Source organism: Megascapheus bottae, chromosome 34 (assembly GCF_031878675.1).
Source record: "Megascapheus bottae isolate mThoBot1 chromosome 34, mThoBot2.hap1, whole genome shotgun sequence".
NCBI classification, from domain to species: Eukaryota; Metazoa; Chordata; class Mammalia; order Rodentia; family Geomyidae; genus Megascapheus; species Megascapheus bottae.
The window spans coordinates 7314234-7333162 of record NC_143542.1 but is presented as its reverse complement, the minus strand read 5'-3'; the positions used below and the strand labels follow the sequence as shown (position 1 = coordinate 7333162).

At 59.7% G+C, this 18929-nt stretch overlaps 1 protein-coding gene across 1 annotated transcript in view; it reads right to left on the bottom strand.

Moving 5' to 3' along the window:
* Auts2 (activator of transcription and developmental regulator AUTS2) overlaps positions 1-18929 on the bottom strand; it is a 674097-nt gene that overhangs the window by 13759 nt on the left and 641409 nt on the right. The window contains exon 7 of the mRNA XM_090324087.1: positions 422-869. Within this exon, the coding sequence (XP_090180213.1) occupies positions 422-869 (448 nt within the window). The remainder of the gene's footprint in view (positions 1-421; positions 870-18929) is intronic.

Here is an 18929-nt window from a genome sequence, read left to right as displayed (position 1 = left end):
GGCCAGGGCGCCATCCCTGAGCTTCTTTGCTGAAGGCTAGCGCTCTACCCCTTGAGCCACAGTGCCACTTCTGGCCTTGTGGTGGTTTACCCACCCATGTCTCCACAGCTGACTGCCTGAGACACAGGCTCCTCTCCCGCTTCTGGGGGCCACAGCTGCCCCTGGTTCTGAACCCAGGGCCTCTTGCACACCAGGCAAGCGCTCTACCACTTGAGCCACATCCCAGTCCTTTCCCTCCCTTTAGGTTTGTGCTCCTCAGGGCACGTGCAGACATGGAGGGTGGGACGGGCCTACCAGGGCCCAGACTTCCTCCTCCTCCTCCTCCTCCTCCTCCCCCTCCTCCTCCTCCCCCTCCTCCGAGGATCTGCCCACATGCCAGCTGTGCGGGGCGGCTCCGGCTGGCAGGGGGACGAGGACTCACCTTAAACTATTGACACTCAGGCTGCTGCTGGTGTATGCGGACAGCGGCTGGGCCAGGCTCTGGGCCGGGAGGGCCGGGACCCCGGGGAGGCTGTGGTGGGGCAGCTGGATGGGGGACGGGGGCCTGGGTGGCCGGGGCGCCTGGGGCTGCGGGGGGGGCTGCAGCTGGACCTCTGGCGTCCCCGGCGGAGGCTGCGAGGCAGCGGGAGGAGGCTGGGGCGCAGGCTCTGGGCGCTGGGCCGGGGGGAGTGGGGGCTCCACCGGAGGCGGGGGGCGAGCTGGCGGGAGCGGAGGACGGGAGTCTTTCAGCACCGCGGCCTCAAAGATGGGCTCCTTGCAGCAGTCTTGGCTCTTCTCCTGGCTTCTCTCTAGGCCCGATATCTTGGGGACGATGGGCCCGGCATCCTGACTGCCGTGCTCGGGCCGTGTGCCAACCCCCAGCTCAGGGTCTGCGAGGGGAGCAGAGACAACACCACGTGTGAGTTGGTGCCGGGAAGACGCCAAGCCAAGGCATGCCATCCCCAGCGGCCACCACAGGCTTGGACCCTATCTGGGCAGAGGCTAGGCGTCCAGACCTTGTGTCCCTTCATCGTGGCGCGCGGGGAAGGAAGACACAGCGGCAGACAAGGAGCTTTCCCTTCCCCACCGCGGTCCTGACTTCACACAGGGGCAGACAGGGTGGCCGAGACCAAACCACACACAGCTCTTCGCCTGGGCTCCCTCCTCTCGGCGAGACACACACACACACACACACACAGGAACGACGCTCAGAGGTGGTGAAGGCTCCATTTCCAGGCAGGAGCCAGGCCTCCAGCACCCACACTCAGCACCACATGGGGCCAGGAGTTGGGCAAGTGTCAGCAGTCCACCTGCACGCCTCCAACACACGTCACCCCAGGCCCCGCGGGGTCCCCACGGACATCAAGGAATGAGCGTAAATTCCTCACACATGCGAGCAGTGCAGACTTAAAAGATGGAAAGGCTTGTGAGCCATGCACTTGTGGCACACGCCCGAGATCCCAGCTCCTCAGGAGGCGGAGAGGGACCTGACCTCCACACCCACAGCCTCATGTCATCGTGGACAGTGCGTTCGGCATTTCCCAAATGCAGAAACCTGCTGGGCTGGAAGCAGTTCGGCGACCTCTTCACGTGCCGTCTTCGTTACTGTCAGGGGCTTAAGCAGTGTCTTTACTTTGTAATCAGAGCCGGCACCAGTGGCTCACGCCTGTCATCCCAGCGCCTCCGGAAGCTGAGCTCTGAGGATGGCGGGTCAAAGGCAGCTCAGGAAGGAAAGTCCATGAGACTTTTCTTTTTTAATGGTGGGCCATGGGGCTTGAACTAGGCCTGGGTGCTGTCCCTGAGCTCTTCAGCTCAAGGTTTACCCCCCTACCCTCGAGCCAAGCCCCACTTCCATTTTCTAGAGGTTCATTGGAGATAAGAGTCTGGGGTTCTTTTGTGCCCAGGCTGGCTTTGAACCTTGATCCTCAGATCTCAGCCTCCTGAGTAGCCACCACGTTCCAATCCGTGAGACTCTTATCTCCAGCAAAACACCAGAGGTGAAACTGTGTCTCAAATGGTGGAGCACCAGCCTTGAGGAAAAAAGGCAAGGCATGGCCCAGGTCCCAAGTTCAAGTCCCAATCCCAACCGCACAAAAACAGGAGACACGGGATTAGGACGGCACCACAGCGGTCCATGCACAGAGTGGTCTCCGCGCAGCCCACCGGAGTGGAAGAAAGCAGCATGGGTGCAGAGAACGGAGAGCAGCGAGAACGGGGAGAGCTGGAGAATGGGGAGCACGGGGAGGGGCGCTGCCCCTCACTTCCGGCTCACCAGGGCTTGGCACACTCTGGGAAATCATGTGTGCCACGCGCCACTCAGTTCATGCTGAGAGTCTGGAAAGTGGCCCCGAGCGAGAGCAGATGTAGAGACGACGAGGATCGAGTGCACTGGAACCAAGTCGCACTTTTAAAAGCCCAGAGCTGCACACTGAAGGGAGGGGCGACTGCTCAGACAACACAGCTACTGCACACGCAGAGTGCAGCTCCATCAGTAAAACACAGAAAATTGTCCTTGTCCACCACGGGTGTGCACAGATCAGAGACACCCACGCCCCCATGGCCTCTGCTCTGTCACACACTGATGCCCACCGCGCACTTCCCGTGACCAACACATGCCACTCCTGGGAAGGCAAAACAAAAACGCCATGACTCACCCTGAAGCCAGGTGACAGGCTGAGGTGAGCATGCATCACGGCCAGGTGACGGGCTGAGGTGAGCACGCACCACGGCCAGGTGACAGGCTGAGATGAGCATGCATCACGGCCAGGTGACGGGCTGAGATGAGCACGCACCACGGCCAGGTGACGGGCTGAGGTGAGCACGCACCACGGCCAGGTGACGGGGTGAGGTGAGCATGCACCACGGCCAGGTGACAGGCTGAGATGAGCATGCATCACGGCCAGGTGACGGGCTGAGATGAGCACGCACCACGGCCAGGTGACAGGGTGAGATGAGCACGCACCACGGCCAGGTGACGGGGTGAGGTGAGCACGCACCACGGCCAGGTGACAGGGTGAGGTGAGCACGCACCACGGCCAGGTGACGGGCTGAGGTGAGCACACACCACGGCCAGGTGACGGGCTGAGATGAGCACACACCACGGCCAGGTGACAGGCTGAGATGAGCACGCACCACGGCCAGGTGACGGGGTGAGGTGAGCATGCACCACGGCCAGCGAGCACATTCCTGGCTTCCTCTGCCAGCTGGCTCTAGCCAGCAGGAGGAGGAGGAGGAAGAACAACGTACAGTATCTCTGCTTCTGCTCTCCACACCTCCTTACACTGTAGAACGGTCCAAGCCAGTGGACTCACCACAAAGTCATCCCTGTACTACCGACCACACCTCAGAGACATCAAGAAAATCCCGAGGTTGAGTCCTTAGGCAACACAGCCATCGGTCAATCCTTCCATCCACCCATCATCACCTCTCCTCTCACCACCATCCACTCCCACCCTTCCACCCATCCCTGTACACATCATCCATATCTATCCATCCAGCGTCTCTCCACCCACGCACCTCTCCCTAGCTTTCCACTCATCTACACATTATCCATCCGTCTACCCATCCTTCCACCCATCTGCCCATCATCCATCATCCATCCATCCACCTTTCCATTTACTGATTGATCATCCATCCATCTATCTATCTACTCCCCATTCACTCATCTTTTCATTCATCCATTTATTCCTCGCTCTTTCCCTCCGTGCCTGTCTGAACCATATCACCAAGAAATGGACAGGCCCTAATTTTCTATTGCTCACTGTTGCTCTCTCTCAGAGTCATCAACCCCCCTCACACTGGATGAAGATCAAGGCTGAATGAGAATGACCTTGAGTTTCAACTGGGGGACCACTAAACATTCAGCACTGAGGAGCCTGGAGATGGGGAGTACTGAGTCCCCGTGACTGGAGACGCGGTGATTCCACCCTGAGCACTGCCCACTGCTCCAGTGCCCTCTCCTGTCTATTCCGGTACCTCATGAGCACCACTGCCTGTGCTGCAGCAACGTCCGGGCGACACCACTGGGTCACTAGAGCCATATCTGTAATTCCCCGCCAAGTTTTAAGGTTCTTGAGCTTTGAAACTGGGTACTGCTGGGTGCTGGCAGGAAGACTGCCCCCTCCAGCACACACCCTCTCCTCTCCGTTTCTTCAAGTCATTAAACAGGGGCCGGTTTGTTCCATTAGTGGATTCAATTACTCGAACTAATGGAAGGGTGACATTCAGTCTTACATTTCTTCTCGATCACTGAAACTATACAAATAAATTGAGGAAAACCCACCGTTTGTTCAAGGCAAATTAATTTTCCCACACAGCACGGGTGGAAGATCAGGGCATGAAGGGTGTTGGAAGAGATTCCATTTTGTGCCTGTCATGTCGTGTAAACATTAATTACCATCAGGGAGGCTCAGCTCTGGGCTCGGGTCCCTGTCACAAGCCTCCGAGGCCTCGGGGTGACAACTGAGCTAAAAATTCTAACGAGGAACGGATGCCCCTCACACCGGCCAGAACACCAGGGCCTGCTGGGAAAGCTGGGTGGAGGCCGGGGATGGAGGCTGCTCTCGGAGAGCGCTGACTCCGGGATGGGGCGATTCTGACAGCACTGAAGATGGGCACCCTTCAATGCAAGGTTCAGACGACGTGTGCCACCTGAATCTAATGCACACCAAAGGCAGCCCCAGCGCTTGAGCAGACGTCACAATCACAGTCAAAGACGTTTTCCAGACCTAAGTCAACCAGCAAACTGAGTACGGTGCACACGCCTGCGACCCAGGCCACAGGAGCTTAGACAGAAAGGCTGAGCGGCAACTGGGCAAAGGCACAAAACTCTACCTGAGGCTGCAAACATGGCTTGTGCAGGAGAGCCTCTACACACAAAGCGAGAGCTCCTGAGTTCAAACCACAGCGTCGTGCAAAACAAATCCCCCAAAGACTCCCCAAACATGGATTCCGCTGCTCAGGACCGCAACATCTCCGCCGGCAGGGTGCCGGCAGGGTGCCACGGGGCAGCCGAGGCCAGCGCCAAGAACCGCCACGTCCCGGCAGAAGGCAGGCCCAAGGCGGGCCCGGCTGTGGAGAAGCCGCAGGCGGTGACCTACCAGGTGGGAGGGGAGCCCCTGAACGAGCACAGGCTGTGCCCCTCACTTCTAAGGCCACGGCTGGAGGACTCAGACAGCTGGGGGCCGCAGACAGGACGGACAACACAGAGGAAACGGCATCGCCTTTCACGCTGGTGGCTGGAGAGGGGCCAGAGCCTCTGGTTCTCTCTGGGGACCGGGAGCACAGCATCAATCTGCGCCTGCCTGATCCTGTGCCACTGTCTACAGCCCCCTGGGGGTCAGCGGAGGGCAAGATCCCGTGGCTGGGGGCTGCAGGCTGAGGGTGTCCAGAGGGCCCACACGTGCGGATCTGTGGCAGACACCAAAACCACGGGGCTTTGTGGCCAGTCCTGGGGTTTGAACTCAGGACCTAGGAGCGGCCCTTGAGCTTTTCCTGCTGTCTCGTGGACTTTCCTGCCCAGTCTGGCTTTAAGCTGGGCTCCTCTAGACCTCAGTCTCCTGAGTAGCTGGGGTGACAGGCACGAGTCACCAACAACCAGAGGGGACTTGATTTGTACAAACCAATGTGTGTAGCAGTAAATTACACCATGCTATAAAAATATTAAACAAGTGCTCTTATGATCAAACAACAGCAAAACTTACTGTTGCTTCCATGTTATTGCAACAACTATTTTTTTGGAGAAGGCTCTCTTTCAAGCACGGAACATGGAGCTCAGCTGAGCACTTGCTTTCTTTAACCACATAATAATCAATTTGCAAAATTCCAAGCAAGTTCCTTTTATCACTGCAATTCAAAAGAGGGGGAAAGAATCACCATAATGAGAAAAATACTCAATAAACAATTACACATTAAGCCAGAAAACTCATGTCTCTTCGGAGTTGTTTCTGTAATTGGACATTATACAATAAAGTAACAGTATATAATGTGAGCAAATGTGAAATAATTGGATGCCATGAAGTTGAAGGATCCATTCTCCATATATAATAAAACTAATGTTCTACTTTGAATCATAAAAGATTCTAATAGCTTGGTTATTTTTGTATTAAGAAAAAAAAAAAAGTAGGGCAAAACCATGCAGAGAACACTGCACAGAGAGCGGGGCCAGCCTGCCTGCCTGCCGACTTCCTGAGAGTGCATCCACACTTAAGTCCAGAGAGAGAGAGAGAGAGAGGGAGGGAGGGAGGGAGAGAGAGAGAGAGAGAGAGAGAGAGAGAGAGAGAGAGAGAGAGAGAGAGAGAGAGAGAGAGGAAAACACACCATGGCTGTCACCAGGGTCAGTTATGCCCACGTGTCTTCACTCTGAACCTGCTAACACAGCTTCGTGGTTTTAATCCAGATGCGTGGTCCAAGTCTAAGGAACCCCTACCATCAAGTCACAGCGCACGTGCACCTTGGCTAGCCACGGAGAACTCGAAAGAAGGAAGAGAAAAAGGAAATCCCATGAAGCCCTCACCAGCAGTGCACTGTTCAGGAAGGACAAGGATGGCGACAAAGTCAAGCGCCAGAACAGAGGGAAGGGAGAGGGCGTGCGTGCGTGTGCGTGTGTGCGTGTGTGCGCGTGCGTGATGGCCTGCGGGGTTGGCCCTGCAGAAGCTACCATAGCAAACCAGACATGCACACTTGAAGAAAACAGACTTGCTAACAGTGCGTGTAGGGGAGTGGGGGAGGGAGGGAGGGAGGGATGGATGGAGGGAGGGAAGGAATCAATTAGGAATCTGACTGCAGTCCAGAGTCCCCAAGGAAGAATGTGGCCTGGCGCGTGTCGTGGACCTTGTGGGCACCTTTACAGCATGCTAACTTGGCCACGGGGCCACCAGGCCATGGCCCTGGAACCTTTTAGAATGGTGGACAGCAGGTGTGGGTGGTTCACCTGTACTCAGAGGATGCTGAGATCTGAGGAGCCAGGTTCAAAGCCAGTCCAGGCAGGAAAGTCCCTGAGACTCTTTATCTCCAATGAACCACGAAAAAGTCTAAAGTGGAACTTGCTGTTCAAGTGGTAGAGCACCAGCCTTGAACAAAAAAGCTAAGGGACGGCATCCAGGGGCCAAGTTCAAGTTCTAGGACCAGTGTGCACACAGGGCCACACACCCACACCCACACCCACACCCGCACTCTTGCTGTGACTGAGCCTGGTCTCTCGCGAGCTCTGAAACCCTGGGTGCTGGTTCCCTCCGCGGCCGGCTGAGGCATGGCTCCTGTGGGCGGCGGTGGAGTTGGGACCAGCAGGACCTCCTGGGCCCAGGGTGAAGGGACTGTGCAAGCTGGGAAGGGGGGGGAGGGAAGGGAGCATAGGAACTGCCCCCAGAAGAGGAAGAGGCTTGTGTCACAGGTCCCCAGGAGATGGGTGACAGGTGACTCGGCTTTTGACAGCAATTACGTGTGCAGGCAGGCACAGGTTTCCCAACAGCCGCTTTGCGATTCTCTTTTAAAAACCGGCCCTGGGTGCCGTCACCAACATAAAACCCAACCCCAGCGTTGTGGCCACATCCAGACGTGTCATGGAAATCCTGGAATCGTGAGGGGCCCTCCTTTAGGAGGTGTGGCTGGGTGTGAAGGCACACACCTGTGACCCAGCACGCCAAGCAGAAGCAGGAAGATTCTGGGTCCCAGGCCAGCCTGGGCTGCACAGTGATACCGGCCACCCTTCCAATAAGTAAGAAGAAACGAAAAAGAAAGTCACCCATGAGCCTTCCATAGAAAGCGTCCATACTTTTCTGTGCAAATGATTCTAAAATCCCATTAATGTGTGTATCAAAATGCTTCCTTTTATTGCTAATTGGCTGCAACATAACCTGGCCGCACTTGCATATTTTACTGCTAATCAAAACTGCCATAAAATGGGCGATGCCCTTTTCCACCTTCAAGGGACCTGGGCAGTTCGGAAGCCGTCTGGACTGTCGGACTCCTCCGTCGTGCAGTCTGCATTTCAGGGAATTCTGAGGCCATTTCTATACCCCGCTTGCTTCCCAAAATCAGAAGGGCAGCAAAGAAAACACGTCAGTCTCATCTGAGCACCAGAAACTCGGGCTCTTGGTTGAAGGAAAAAAGTAACACACGTTTTGACGTTTTGGAAGAATGAATCTGGGTGTGGGGGAGCAGAGTCCTGACAGAGCCTCCCTCCAGAAATCAAAGCCAAATGCCATGCTCTCATAGCCGACGGCCACGGCTGAGCTGTTTCCACACCAGACGCGCAGGGCACACGCCCTGTCCGTGATCAGACGCCCAGGTGCCCAGGCTCTCCTCCGCTCCCCGGGGGTCCTCTCCATCTTGAAAGCCGCAGGTGGAAATGCGTTTATTTGAGAAGGCCATGTAAACCCATCCCTACCCACCTCAAACCTGTGTTCTCACAGGCAGGCTGGTGAAGGCGCGGGCCTGCGGGGAGGCTGAGGATTGGAGGTGTTGGAGCCCACAGCAGGGACAGGTCTGTCCTGAGCCCTGGGCCCTCGAGGCAGGGTGGAACCCACCCCAGTCCCCTCCACCAGGGGTGGAAGGCCATGGGAACGAGGCATAAGCTTCGGGGCAAATACCAAAAAGCCCTCCACAAGTCCTCACGTCTTCTACGCCTGTTTGCAATCAGCAGACAGGCAATCTCAGAGCCTACCCACCCGCGCGGCTACTTCCTGAACGCCCCAGGGCGTCACCTTCAGACCTGCACCTAAGGTTTGCCGAGTCCATTCAGGATGGCTTCCTTATTTCCACATGACACCCAGCATGCCTTCACTGGAGGTAAGCACCTCACAGCTCCTCCTGCCCGAACTGGCCTCAGACCTCGGCTTCCTGAGTGGCTGGGACGGCGGGCGTGGGCCCTGGAGGTGGGTCTCACTCGTGATAGCCTTCGTCTGTCCTCCCCTGGCCTAAGACACGGTCTTCAAACACAAGGGTTCATTTGGGCCAAGGGCTTCTGTAAGATGACTTCCAAAAGCAGACAAGGAAGGCTGCAGAGCAAGGAGATATCCACGTAGTCTGGCTGACGTTTCTCCGACACCCAGCTGTAACGGTGAGACTTGCAGACTGTGCATGAAGGAGGTTTACACGCACCCAGTCCGCTGTGACTCTGGTGGCAGAGAGGACCGTGGAGTCTCCTGGCCTGGGAGAGGTGGGGTGGGACGGCCCTCCCGACAGCCCCTCCCCACGCCCAGGTCTCACAGGCAGACCTGCATCCCCCGTGACAGCTCTCATCAGCTGACTTCCTGGCCCGTGGCTCTGCTTGGCCTCCATCACGAGCTGTCATCAGCCACGGCCTTCCAGGTTTGCACGCCCTCAAGACGACCCATGACTGGGCCTCCCGGATTACTCACACGCAAGGCCAGCGGGGGACTGAGCCGCATGCCCACCCCCGGCCCGCGTGGGCCTGGCCTGTGGGCCCCGTCTGGTCTTCAACTCTTTTCAGCCCAGACACACAGGCTGGCGGGAGCCAGACGGCGACATGGCCTCTGTGGTGAGACCCTAACGGTCCATCTTGGGAAGCCACATCCAGCCAGGAGACGCAGCGCAGGCCTTGGCGCGGTCACCCAGGCTCTGGTATCGGTGCGTGGTCTCCATGCTCACCGACATGGGTCTGGTCTCACACTAGCCCACCACGGTCAGCATGGCTCTGGTCTCCGTGCGTGGTCTCCGTGCTCACCGACCACCACTGTCAGCGTGGCTCTGGTCTCCATGGGTGGTCTCTGTGCTCACCGACCAGCACGGTCAGCGTGGCTCTGGTCTCCGTGCGTGGTCTCTGTGCTCACCGACCAGCACGGTCAGCGTGGCTCTGGTCTCCGTGCGTGGTCTCCGTGCTCACTGACACAGGTCTGGTCTCACACCAGCCCACCGTGGTCAGCGTGGCTCTGGTATCAGTGTGCAGGTGCCCACGGGCTGACTGGGGACGAGTTGTGGGTCCACTAGCACAATACGAAGGCCAGGACCCTGGGACTCCCAATCTTCTCCACGCTCACGTGTAACTCTCTCCACCGTCGCCATCCACAGCCGGGGCGTGGGGCCGCCCCAACACCCTGCCCAGACGAGCCATCTTTCCAAGTGGTGCCGAGAGCTGCTGCTGGTTCTGTCCAGGCTGGTGGCACCGTGGAGAGTGTTCAGAGCCAGCCCGGGCCCTGTCCCCCAGACTCCCCACTCCTGCCCAGAGGAATGGGAGGCCCTGCTCCAGGCTCTACGTGGCCTGTCCACAGCCTGAAACAAAGGTGGTTTATCACCTTGCTAAGACACAGCTGCTTCTCCGCTGCTTCCTCCTCTCACAGGGTTCTCCTCGCTGTCTCCCCTCTCCATCATCTCCTTCCTCCAAGGGCCATGGTGAGACATGACAGGAGGTGCTACACAAATGTGCACCCACACCCATCTCCAAGACACCTGGCCACCCCGTGCACTGCCACGTTTCTGGAATCCACGCAGCCACCCCCTTACACTCCCCGTCTCCAGAACCCAAGTGCCTTGTGACTAAGGCCTTGTGGCAGCACAGCAGGCCACGTTTCACACTTGAACACACACACACACACTCAGGTGAGCACCTACCAGCTGTGTACCCTGGAAACTCTGGAAAGCACAGGTCAAGAGCCCTGGCACCCTCCACCCCAGCACATGAGAAGATACACACAGCAAAGCACACGAGCCCGCAACAGTCCTCTCCCGTCTGGAGGGAAAGGAGCGCACGGCCCTGACGCGCTCTGCCTGCAGATCCATCCCACAGACATGGGACGCCCGCTGGCTGTCCTGCTGGGGGAGGCTGCTCTGCTTCCACGGGCAGCTGAGACCCAGGCCCTGGCCGGTGCCCGGCCTGGCTGGCCCCGCAGCTGGCCCTGGATGTCTTCCCAGGACAGCCAGAACATGGGAGCCAGGAGCCCCCAGTGGGAGGGGGAGGGTCCCCAGAGGATCGGGGGCTGCCAAGACTAGCTCCCCGCTCCTCACCACACCCCAGCTCCTCACGGACACTCCGCTCCACCCTCTGGACAAGTGACTCTGGAGTAATCACCCGCCACGGGTTTGTTTGGCGGAAGTCAAGCAGTGCACCTACCTGTGACCCCAGCTGCTCGGGAGGGGAGATCCGAGGGTCTCAGGGGACGACTGGCCTAGACAGGGAGGGCCAGCTGAAGCCTTCCCTCCCGGGTACCACCCAGAAGCTGAAGTGGAGCGGTGGCTCCAGCGGCAGAGCTCTAGCCTTGCAGCATGAATGTTCAGGGACAGCGCCCCGGCTGCCAGTGCAAGCACGAAAATAAACAGAAGTTTTCTGGTGAAACATTCCCACACCCACTGGGTTGTGAATATAGACTAAGCCAGAATCTCGGAGCCCGACGTAGTTCGAGGCTCTCTGAGCCCCACGAGGGGCTATGTGCATTACAGGGATACCCTCCAGGTCTCCACCGCTGCCCTGGCCTGCAGATGCCGGGCCCGCGGCCGCCACAGTGAAGGCCAGGCGGCCAGGAGACGAACTGCAGGCCGCCTACAGCCGGTCCGGTGCTGGCGTGGCACATGGAATACAACTTGCGTGCCACCATGTGGACCTGCCACAACTCCTACCCGAGGAGGGGGGCCCCGGAAACCATGACAACGCTCGGTTTGGGAAGCAGTCTGCAAACCAGGGTGTGTGCATGGGTGTGTGCCAGAACAAGGCTTGAACTCAGTGCCTGGAAGCTGTCTGTTAGCTTCTCCCCCCAGCTGCAGCTCTGCTTCTTGAGCCACACCTCCACGTGTGGCTTTTTCCTGGTCAAGTCAAAATAAGAGCCTCACAGACTTTCCTTCCTCGTCTGCTGTGACCGGTGTGAGCCCAGGGCCCAGCTTCCTCCCACAGAGGCAGCCTGCTCCAGGGGACGGCCACGAGAAAACGGGCTGGACCGCGTGGACACCCCTCTCCCGTCTGTGCTCCGGGCTCCTGTCAGAGGCGACGAGGCCTCCGGGGTGTGGGGAGAGGCGGGGCCTCTGTGGAGAAGGGCGGGGTGCAGGGCAGCCACCAGCAAGCGGATCTTCCACAACGCCCAGGGCCCGAGGTGGGAGCGGCAGAGCTGGGAGCGGCAGAGCTGGGATGGCCAAGCTCCTTGGTGGCTGCTGGCAGCTGGGCAGCCATGGAGAGGGCACTTCAGGACAGACACCCTGCGGGGCTCACGAAACTTCTCAGTAGCATTTTTGCCAGACTGCCCACCATGAAGTCCTGGCTCCGGGACGTGGGGGGCAGTGCGTCTGCCCACGGTGGGGTCCTGGCTCCGGGGACGTGGGGGGCAGTGTGTCTGCCCACGGTGGGGTCCTGGCTCCGGGGACGTGGGGGGACAGTGCGTCTGCCCGCGTGGGGTCCTGGCTCCGGGGATGTGGGGGGCAGTGCGTCTGCCCGCAGTGGGGTCCTGGCTCCGGGGACGTGGGGGGCAGAGCGTCTGCCCGCGGTGGGGTCCTGGCTCCGGGGACGTGGGGGGCAGTGCGTCTGCCCGCGGTGGGGTCCTGGCTCCGGGGACGTGGGGGGCAGTGCGTCTGCCCGCGGTGGGGTCCTGGCTCCGGGGACGTGGGGGGCAGTGCGTCTGCCCGCGGTGGGGTCCTGGCTCCGGGGACGTGGGGGGCAGTGCGTCTGCCCGCGGTGGGGTCCTGGCTCCGGGGACGTGGGGGGCAGTGCGTCTGCCCGCGGTGGGGTCCTGGCTCCGGGGACGTGGGGGGCAGAGCATCTGCCCTCTGTAGGGTTCTGGCAAATCATTACAGACCACGCACGCTACGTCTGCCTGCAGTAGAGTACTGGTTCCTTCACACCGTTTCCCAAGCTGTCACTGCCTGGTGTCAGCACAGCCACTGATGGAAGATGAGCAGGGACAGAGTGACATGGTGACAGTCATGGAGAGTGGCCCGGGAGGGAGTGAGCGGGCGGGCGGCATTCCTGCACCAGGCCGTGCTCAGGCACCCACAACAGGCCCTGGCACAAGTGTGTGCTGTCAGCAGAGCCAAAGGCCGTGGCCACCAGAGAGGCAGGGAAGACACGTGCGTGTGCACAGGAGTGGAGAGGGCTCGCAGTGCCCATGGGGCTGCCCTGCAGGCGGAGCCGACCACAGGCCGGCGGGCGCAGGGCCGCACGGAGGGGCCACGGCCGGGTCAGGGCCAGGGTGGACGCCGAGTGCTGGATGCTACCAGCCACTCTAAGCTGGAGGGGGCCTAGGAGGGGGCCTAGGAGGGGGCACCTGACCGGCCATGCCCGAGGGCGTGCTGTCCCCCAGGGTGAACCGTGGACACGCACGCCACGCCCGAGGGCATACGATGGGTATACAAGTGTACCCCGCAGGGCCATGGCGCCACCAGACTAAAGGACCGACAATTCTTTGTTTCGGGCCCACACCACGCACTCAGGCTCCCCACGCCCATGTGTCGTAACCTCGCCGTGGGCCTCCCACTCGCCTGTGCCACAATTGCTGCTGCTTCTGGCAGTGTGTGCACACCTGCGGGGGTGAGTGGGAATGAGTGTGTCATCCCTCACGGTGACACGACTGTCGACGGCTGCTTGTCTGACCAGGGACAAACCACACTCCATGTTTCCAGTGCTCTCCCCATGCAGCCTGGAGAACAACAAAGCTGGCAGAAGCCAAGTCCCCGTGCGGGGGGCTCTTCACGCCCACCTCTCCCCCGCTCTACTGGTGGGAACCCAGACCTGGGGGAGTGGGCGGTGGGTCTTGGTCCTGGGGCTTGAACTCAGGACCAGAGTATTGCTCCTGAGTTTTTCACTCAAGGCTGGCACTCGACCACTTGAGCCACAGCCCTCTCCTGGCATTTTGCTGGTGAACTGGTGATAAGAGTCTCACGGGCTTTCTGCTCTGGGAGGATCTGAACCGGGATCCTCAGCTCGCACCCTCCTGAGTAGCGGGGATTGCAGGCTGGGCCACGGGCCCACCCACCCCCACCCACCAGGCTCAGGGTCTCAGTGGCCATGAGCTGCTCTGGAGGCTGAAACGCAACGCATGCAAGATGCTGCAGCCACAACTTCATCAACACCCATCGTCACGGAGGCAGGGGCTCTATCGCTAATTACCTCTTAATTGGCAGCTCCAGACGGCTTTGACAACCCCTACCTCAAAGAAGAAGCACAGCGAAGACGAGGGCTCCAAACAGCCAAGGTTCGCTTGTGGACTGCGGGAGGCTCCACCCCAGTTCCACGCCCAAGAGGGGCTTCCCAAGGTGTGGGGGCCCTGCAGGGCAGAGCAGGCTCCATGCTCAAGACGGGGCCAGACCACGGGCCAGTCCAGCTGTGTGTGGACGCGGGGACACTTCGAACCCGGAAAGCAGGAGGAACAGACGACCCCTTCACTGTTCTTGCCACGGGGACGGCCCTGCCAGCTCACACCTGCCATCTCAGCCACTTGCGGGTTCTGGTACTCCAGCGCCCCTGTGGCACCACTTTTGATGGAGTCTGTGCTTGCTGTCTGGCAAGATCACGGGGGAAGTTTCACAAAATTTTCCCTACAGAGTGGAAACCCCACAGGATGCCTTCTTCCATTCTTACACTGCCCTCCACCACAGGAGACACACCGCTATATCCAGAAAAAACAGCCCTCTACACCAAGGAGACACCCCTCCACCACAGGAGACAACCACAGGAGACACCCCTACCCCACAGGGGACACCCCTACACCACAGGAGACCCCCTACCCCACAGGAGACACCCCTACACCACAGGAGACTCCCCTACCCCACAGGAGACACCCCTACACCACAGGAGACAACCACAGGAGACACCCCTACCCCACAGGGGACACCCCCTACACCACAGGAGACTCCCCTACCCCACAGGAGACACCCCTACACCACAGGAGACAACCACAGGAGACACCCCTACCCCACAGGAGACTCCCCTACCCCACAGGAGACACCCCTACACCACAGGAGACAACCACAGGAGACACCCCTACCCCACAGGAGACACCCCTACACCACAGGAGACTCCCCTACCCCACAGGAGACACCCCTCCACCACAGGAGACAACCACAGGAGACACCCCTACCCCACAGGGGACACCCCCTACACCACAGGAGATTCCCCTACCCCACAGGAGACACCCCTACACCACAGGAGACAACCACAGGAGACACCCCTACCCCACAGGAGACACCCCTACACCACAGGAGACTCCCCTACCCCACAGGAGACACCCCTACACCACAGGAGACAACCACAGGAGACACCCCTACCCCACAGGAGACACCCCTACACCACAGGAGACTCCCCTACCTCACAGGAGACACCCCTCCACCACAGGAGACAACCACAGGAGACACCCCTACCCCACAGGGGACACCCCCTACACCACAGGAGATTCCCCTACCCCACAGGAGACACCCCTACACCACAGGAGACAACCACAGGAGACACCCCTACCCCACAGGAGACACCCCTACACCACAGGAGACTCCCCTACCCCACAGGAGACACCCCTACACCACAGGAGACAACCACAGGAGACACCCCTACCCCACAGGAGACACCCCTACCCCACAGGAGACTCCCCTACCCCACAGGAGACACCCCTACCCCACAGGAGACACCCCTACACCACAGGAGACTCCCCTACACCACAGGAGACACCCCTACACCACAGGAGACAACCACAGGAGACACCCCTACACCACAGCAGACACCCCTACACCACAGGAGACTCCCCTACCCCACAGGAGACACCCCTACCCCACAGGAGACTCCCCTACACCACAGGAGACTCCCCTACCCCACAGGAGACACCCCTACCCCACAGGAGACACCCCTACACCACAGGAGACTCCCCTACACCACAGGAGACTCCCCTACCCCACAGGAGACACCCCTCCACCACAGGAGACACCCCTACCCCACAGGAGACAACCACAGGAGACACCCCTACACCACAGCAGACACCCCTACACCACAGGAGACTCCCCTACCCCACAGGAGACACCCCTACCCCACAGGAGACTCCCCTACACCACAGGAGACACCCCTACACCACAGGAGACACCCCTACACCACAGGAGACTCCCCTACACCACAGGAGACACCCCTACACCACAGGAGACAACCACAGGAGACACCCCTACACCACAGCAGACACCCCTACACCACAGGAGACTCCCCTACCCCACAGGAGACACCCCTACCCCACAGGAGACTCCCCTACCCCACAGGAGACACCCCTACCCCACAGGAGACACCCCTACACCACAGGAGACTCCCCTACACCACAGGAGACACCCCTACACCACAGGAGACAACCACAGGAGACACCCCTACACCACAGCAGACACCCCTACACCACAGGAGACTCCCCTACCCCACAGGAGACACCCCTACCCCACAGGAGACTCCCCTACACCACAGGAGACTCCCCTACCCCACAGGAGACACCCCTACCCCACAGGAGACACCCCTACACCACAGGAGACTCCCCTACACCACAGGAGACTCCCCTACCCCACAGGAGACACCCCTACCCCACAGGAGACACCCCTACACCACAGGAGACTCCCCTACACCACAGGAGACTCCCCTACACCACAGGAGACACCCCTCCACCACAGGAGACACCCCCTACACCACAGGAGACACCCCTACACCACAGGAGACACCCCTACACCACAGGAGACTCCCCTACACCACAGGAGACACCCCTACCCCACAGGAGACTCCCCTACACCACAGGAGACACCCCTACCCCACAGGAGACTCCCCTACCCCACAGGAGACACCCCTACCCCACAGGAGACTCCCCTACACCACAGGAGACACCCCTACCCCACAGGAGACTCCCCTACACCACAGGAGACACCCCTACCCCACAGGAGACTCCCCTACACCACAGGAGACACCCCTACCCCACAGGAGACTCCCCTACACCACAGGAGACACCCCTACCCCACAGGAGACTCCCCTACACCACAGGAGACACCCCTACCCCACAGGAGACTCCCCTACACCACAGGAGACACCCCTACCCCACAGGAGACTCCCCTACACCACAGGAGGCACCCCTACACCACAGGAGACTCCCCTACACCACAGGAGGCACCCCTACCCCACAGGAGACTCCCCTACACCACAGGAGACACCCCTACCCCACAGGAGACTCCCCTACACCACAGGAGACTCCCCTACACCACAGGAGACACCCCTACACCACAGGAGACAACCACAGGAGACACCCCTACACCACAGGAGACAACCACAGGAGACACCCCTACACCACAGGAGACAACCACAGGAGACACCCCTACACCACAGGAGACACCCCCTACACCACAGGAGACTCCCCTACCCCACAGGAGACACCCCTACACCACAGGAGATACCCCTACACCACAGGAGACTCCCCTACCCCACAGGGGACACCCCTACCCCACAGGAGACAACCACAGGAGACACCCCTACACCACAGGAGACACCCCTACCCCACAGGAGACAACCACAGGAGACACCCCTACACCACAGGAGACACCCCTACACCACAGGAGACACCCCTACACCCACAGGAGATACCCCTATACCACAGGAGACACCCCAGCACCACAGGGGACTCCCCTACACCACAGGAGACTCCCCTACACCACAGGAGACACCCCTACACCACAGGAGACAACCACAGGAGACCCCCCTACACCACAGGAGACAACCACAGGAGACACCTCTACACCACAGGAGACACCCCTATACCACAGGAGACAACCACAGGAGACACCCCTACACCACAGCAGACACCCCTACACCACAGGAGACACCCTATATCACAGGAGACACCCCTACACCACAGGAGACAACCACAGGAGACTCCCCTGCACCACAGGAGACACCCTACATCACAGGAGACACCCCTACACCACAGGAGACACCCCTATACCACAGGAGACTCCCCTACCCCACAGGAGACACCCCTACACCACAGGAGACACCCCTACACCACAGGAGACAACCACAGGAGACACCCCTACACCACAGGAGACAACCATAGGAGACACCTCTACACCACAGGAGACACCCCTACCCCACAGGAGACAACCACAGGAGACACCCCTACACCACAGGAGACAACCATAGGAGATACCCCTACACCACAGGAGGCACCCCTACACCATAGGAGACAACCACAGGAGACACCCATACACCACAAGAGACAACCACAGGAGACACCCATACACCCACAGGAGACACCCCTACACCCACAGGAGATACCCCTACCCCACAGGAGACACCCTACATCACAGGAGACACCCCTACCCCACAGGAGACACCCCTACACCACAGGAGACTCCCCTACCCCACAGGAGACACCCCTATACCACAGGAGACTCCCCTACACCACAGGAGACACCCCTACACCACAGGAGACACCCCTATACCACAGGAGACACCCCTGCACCACAGGAGACTCCCCTGCACCACAGGAGACACCCCTACACCACAGGAGACACCCCTATACCACAGGAGACACCCCTGCACCACAGGAGACTCCCCTGCACCACAGGAGACACCCCTACACCACAGGAGACACCCCTATACCACAGGAGACACCCCTACACCACAGGAGACACCCCTATACCACAGGAGACACCCCTGCACCACAGGAGACTCCCCTGCACCACAGGAGACACCCCTACACCACAGGAGACACCCCTATACCACAGGAGACACCCCTACACCACAGGAGACACCCCTATACCACAGGAGACAACCACAGGAGACTCCCCTACACCACAGGAGACACCCCTCTACACCAGAGGAGACACCCATAGGAACTCTCTTCCACAACAGCAGAGACCACCCTCCAGGGGGAAATCCAGGCTCCATGTACCTAGCAACCTGAGCCGGCAGACCCAGGCCCAGCGTGGGCGCCGGTAGCAGGCAGTGTGGCGGAGGAGAGCTGCACTGCCACCTCTTCCTGGTGGGTTCAATTCTCTTAATGAAAGCTACCTCTGCC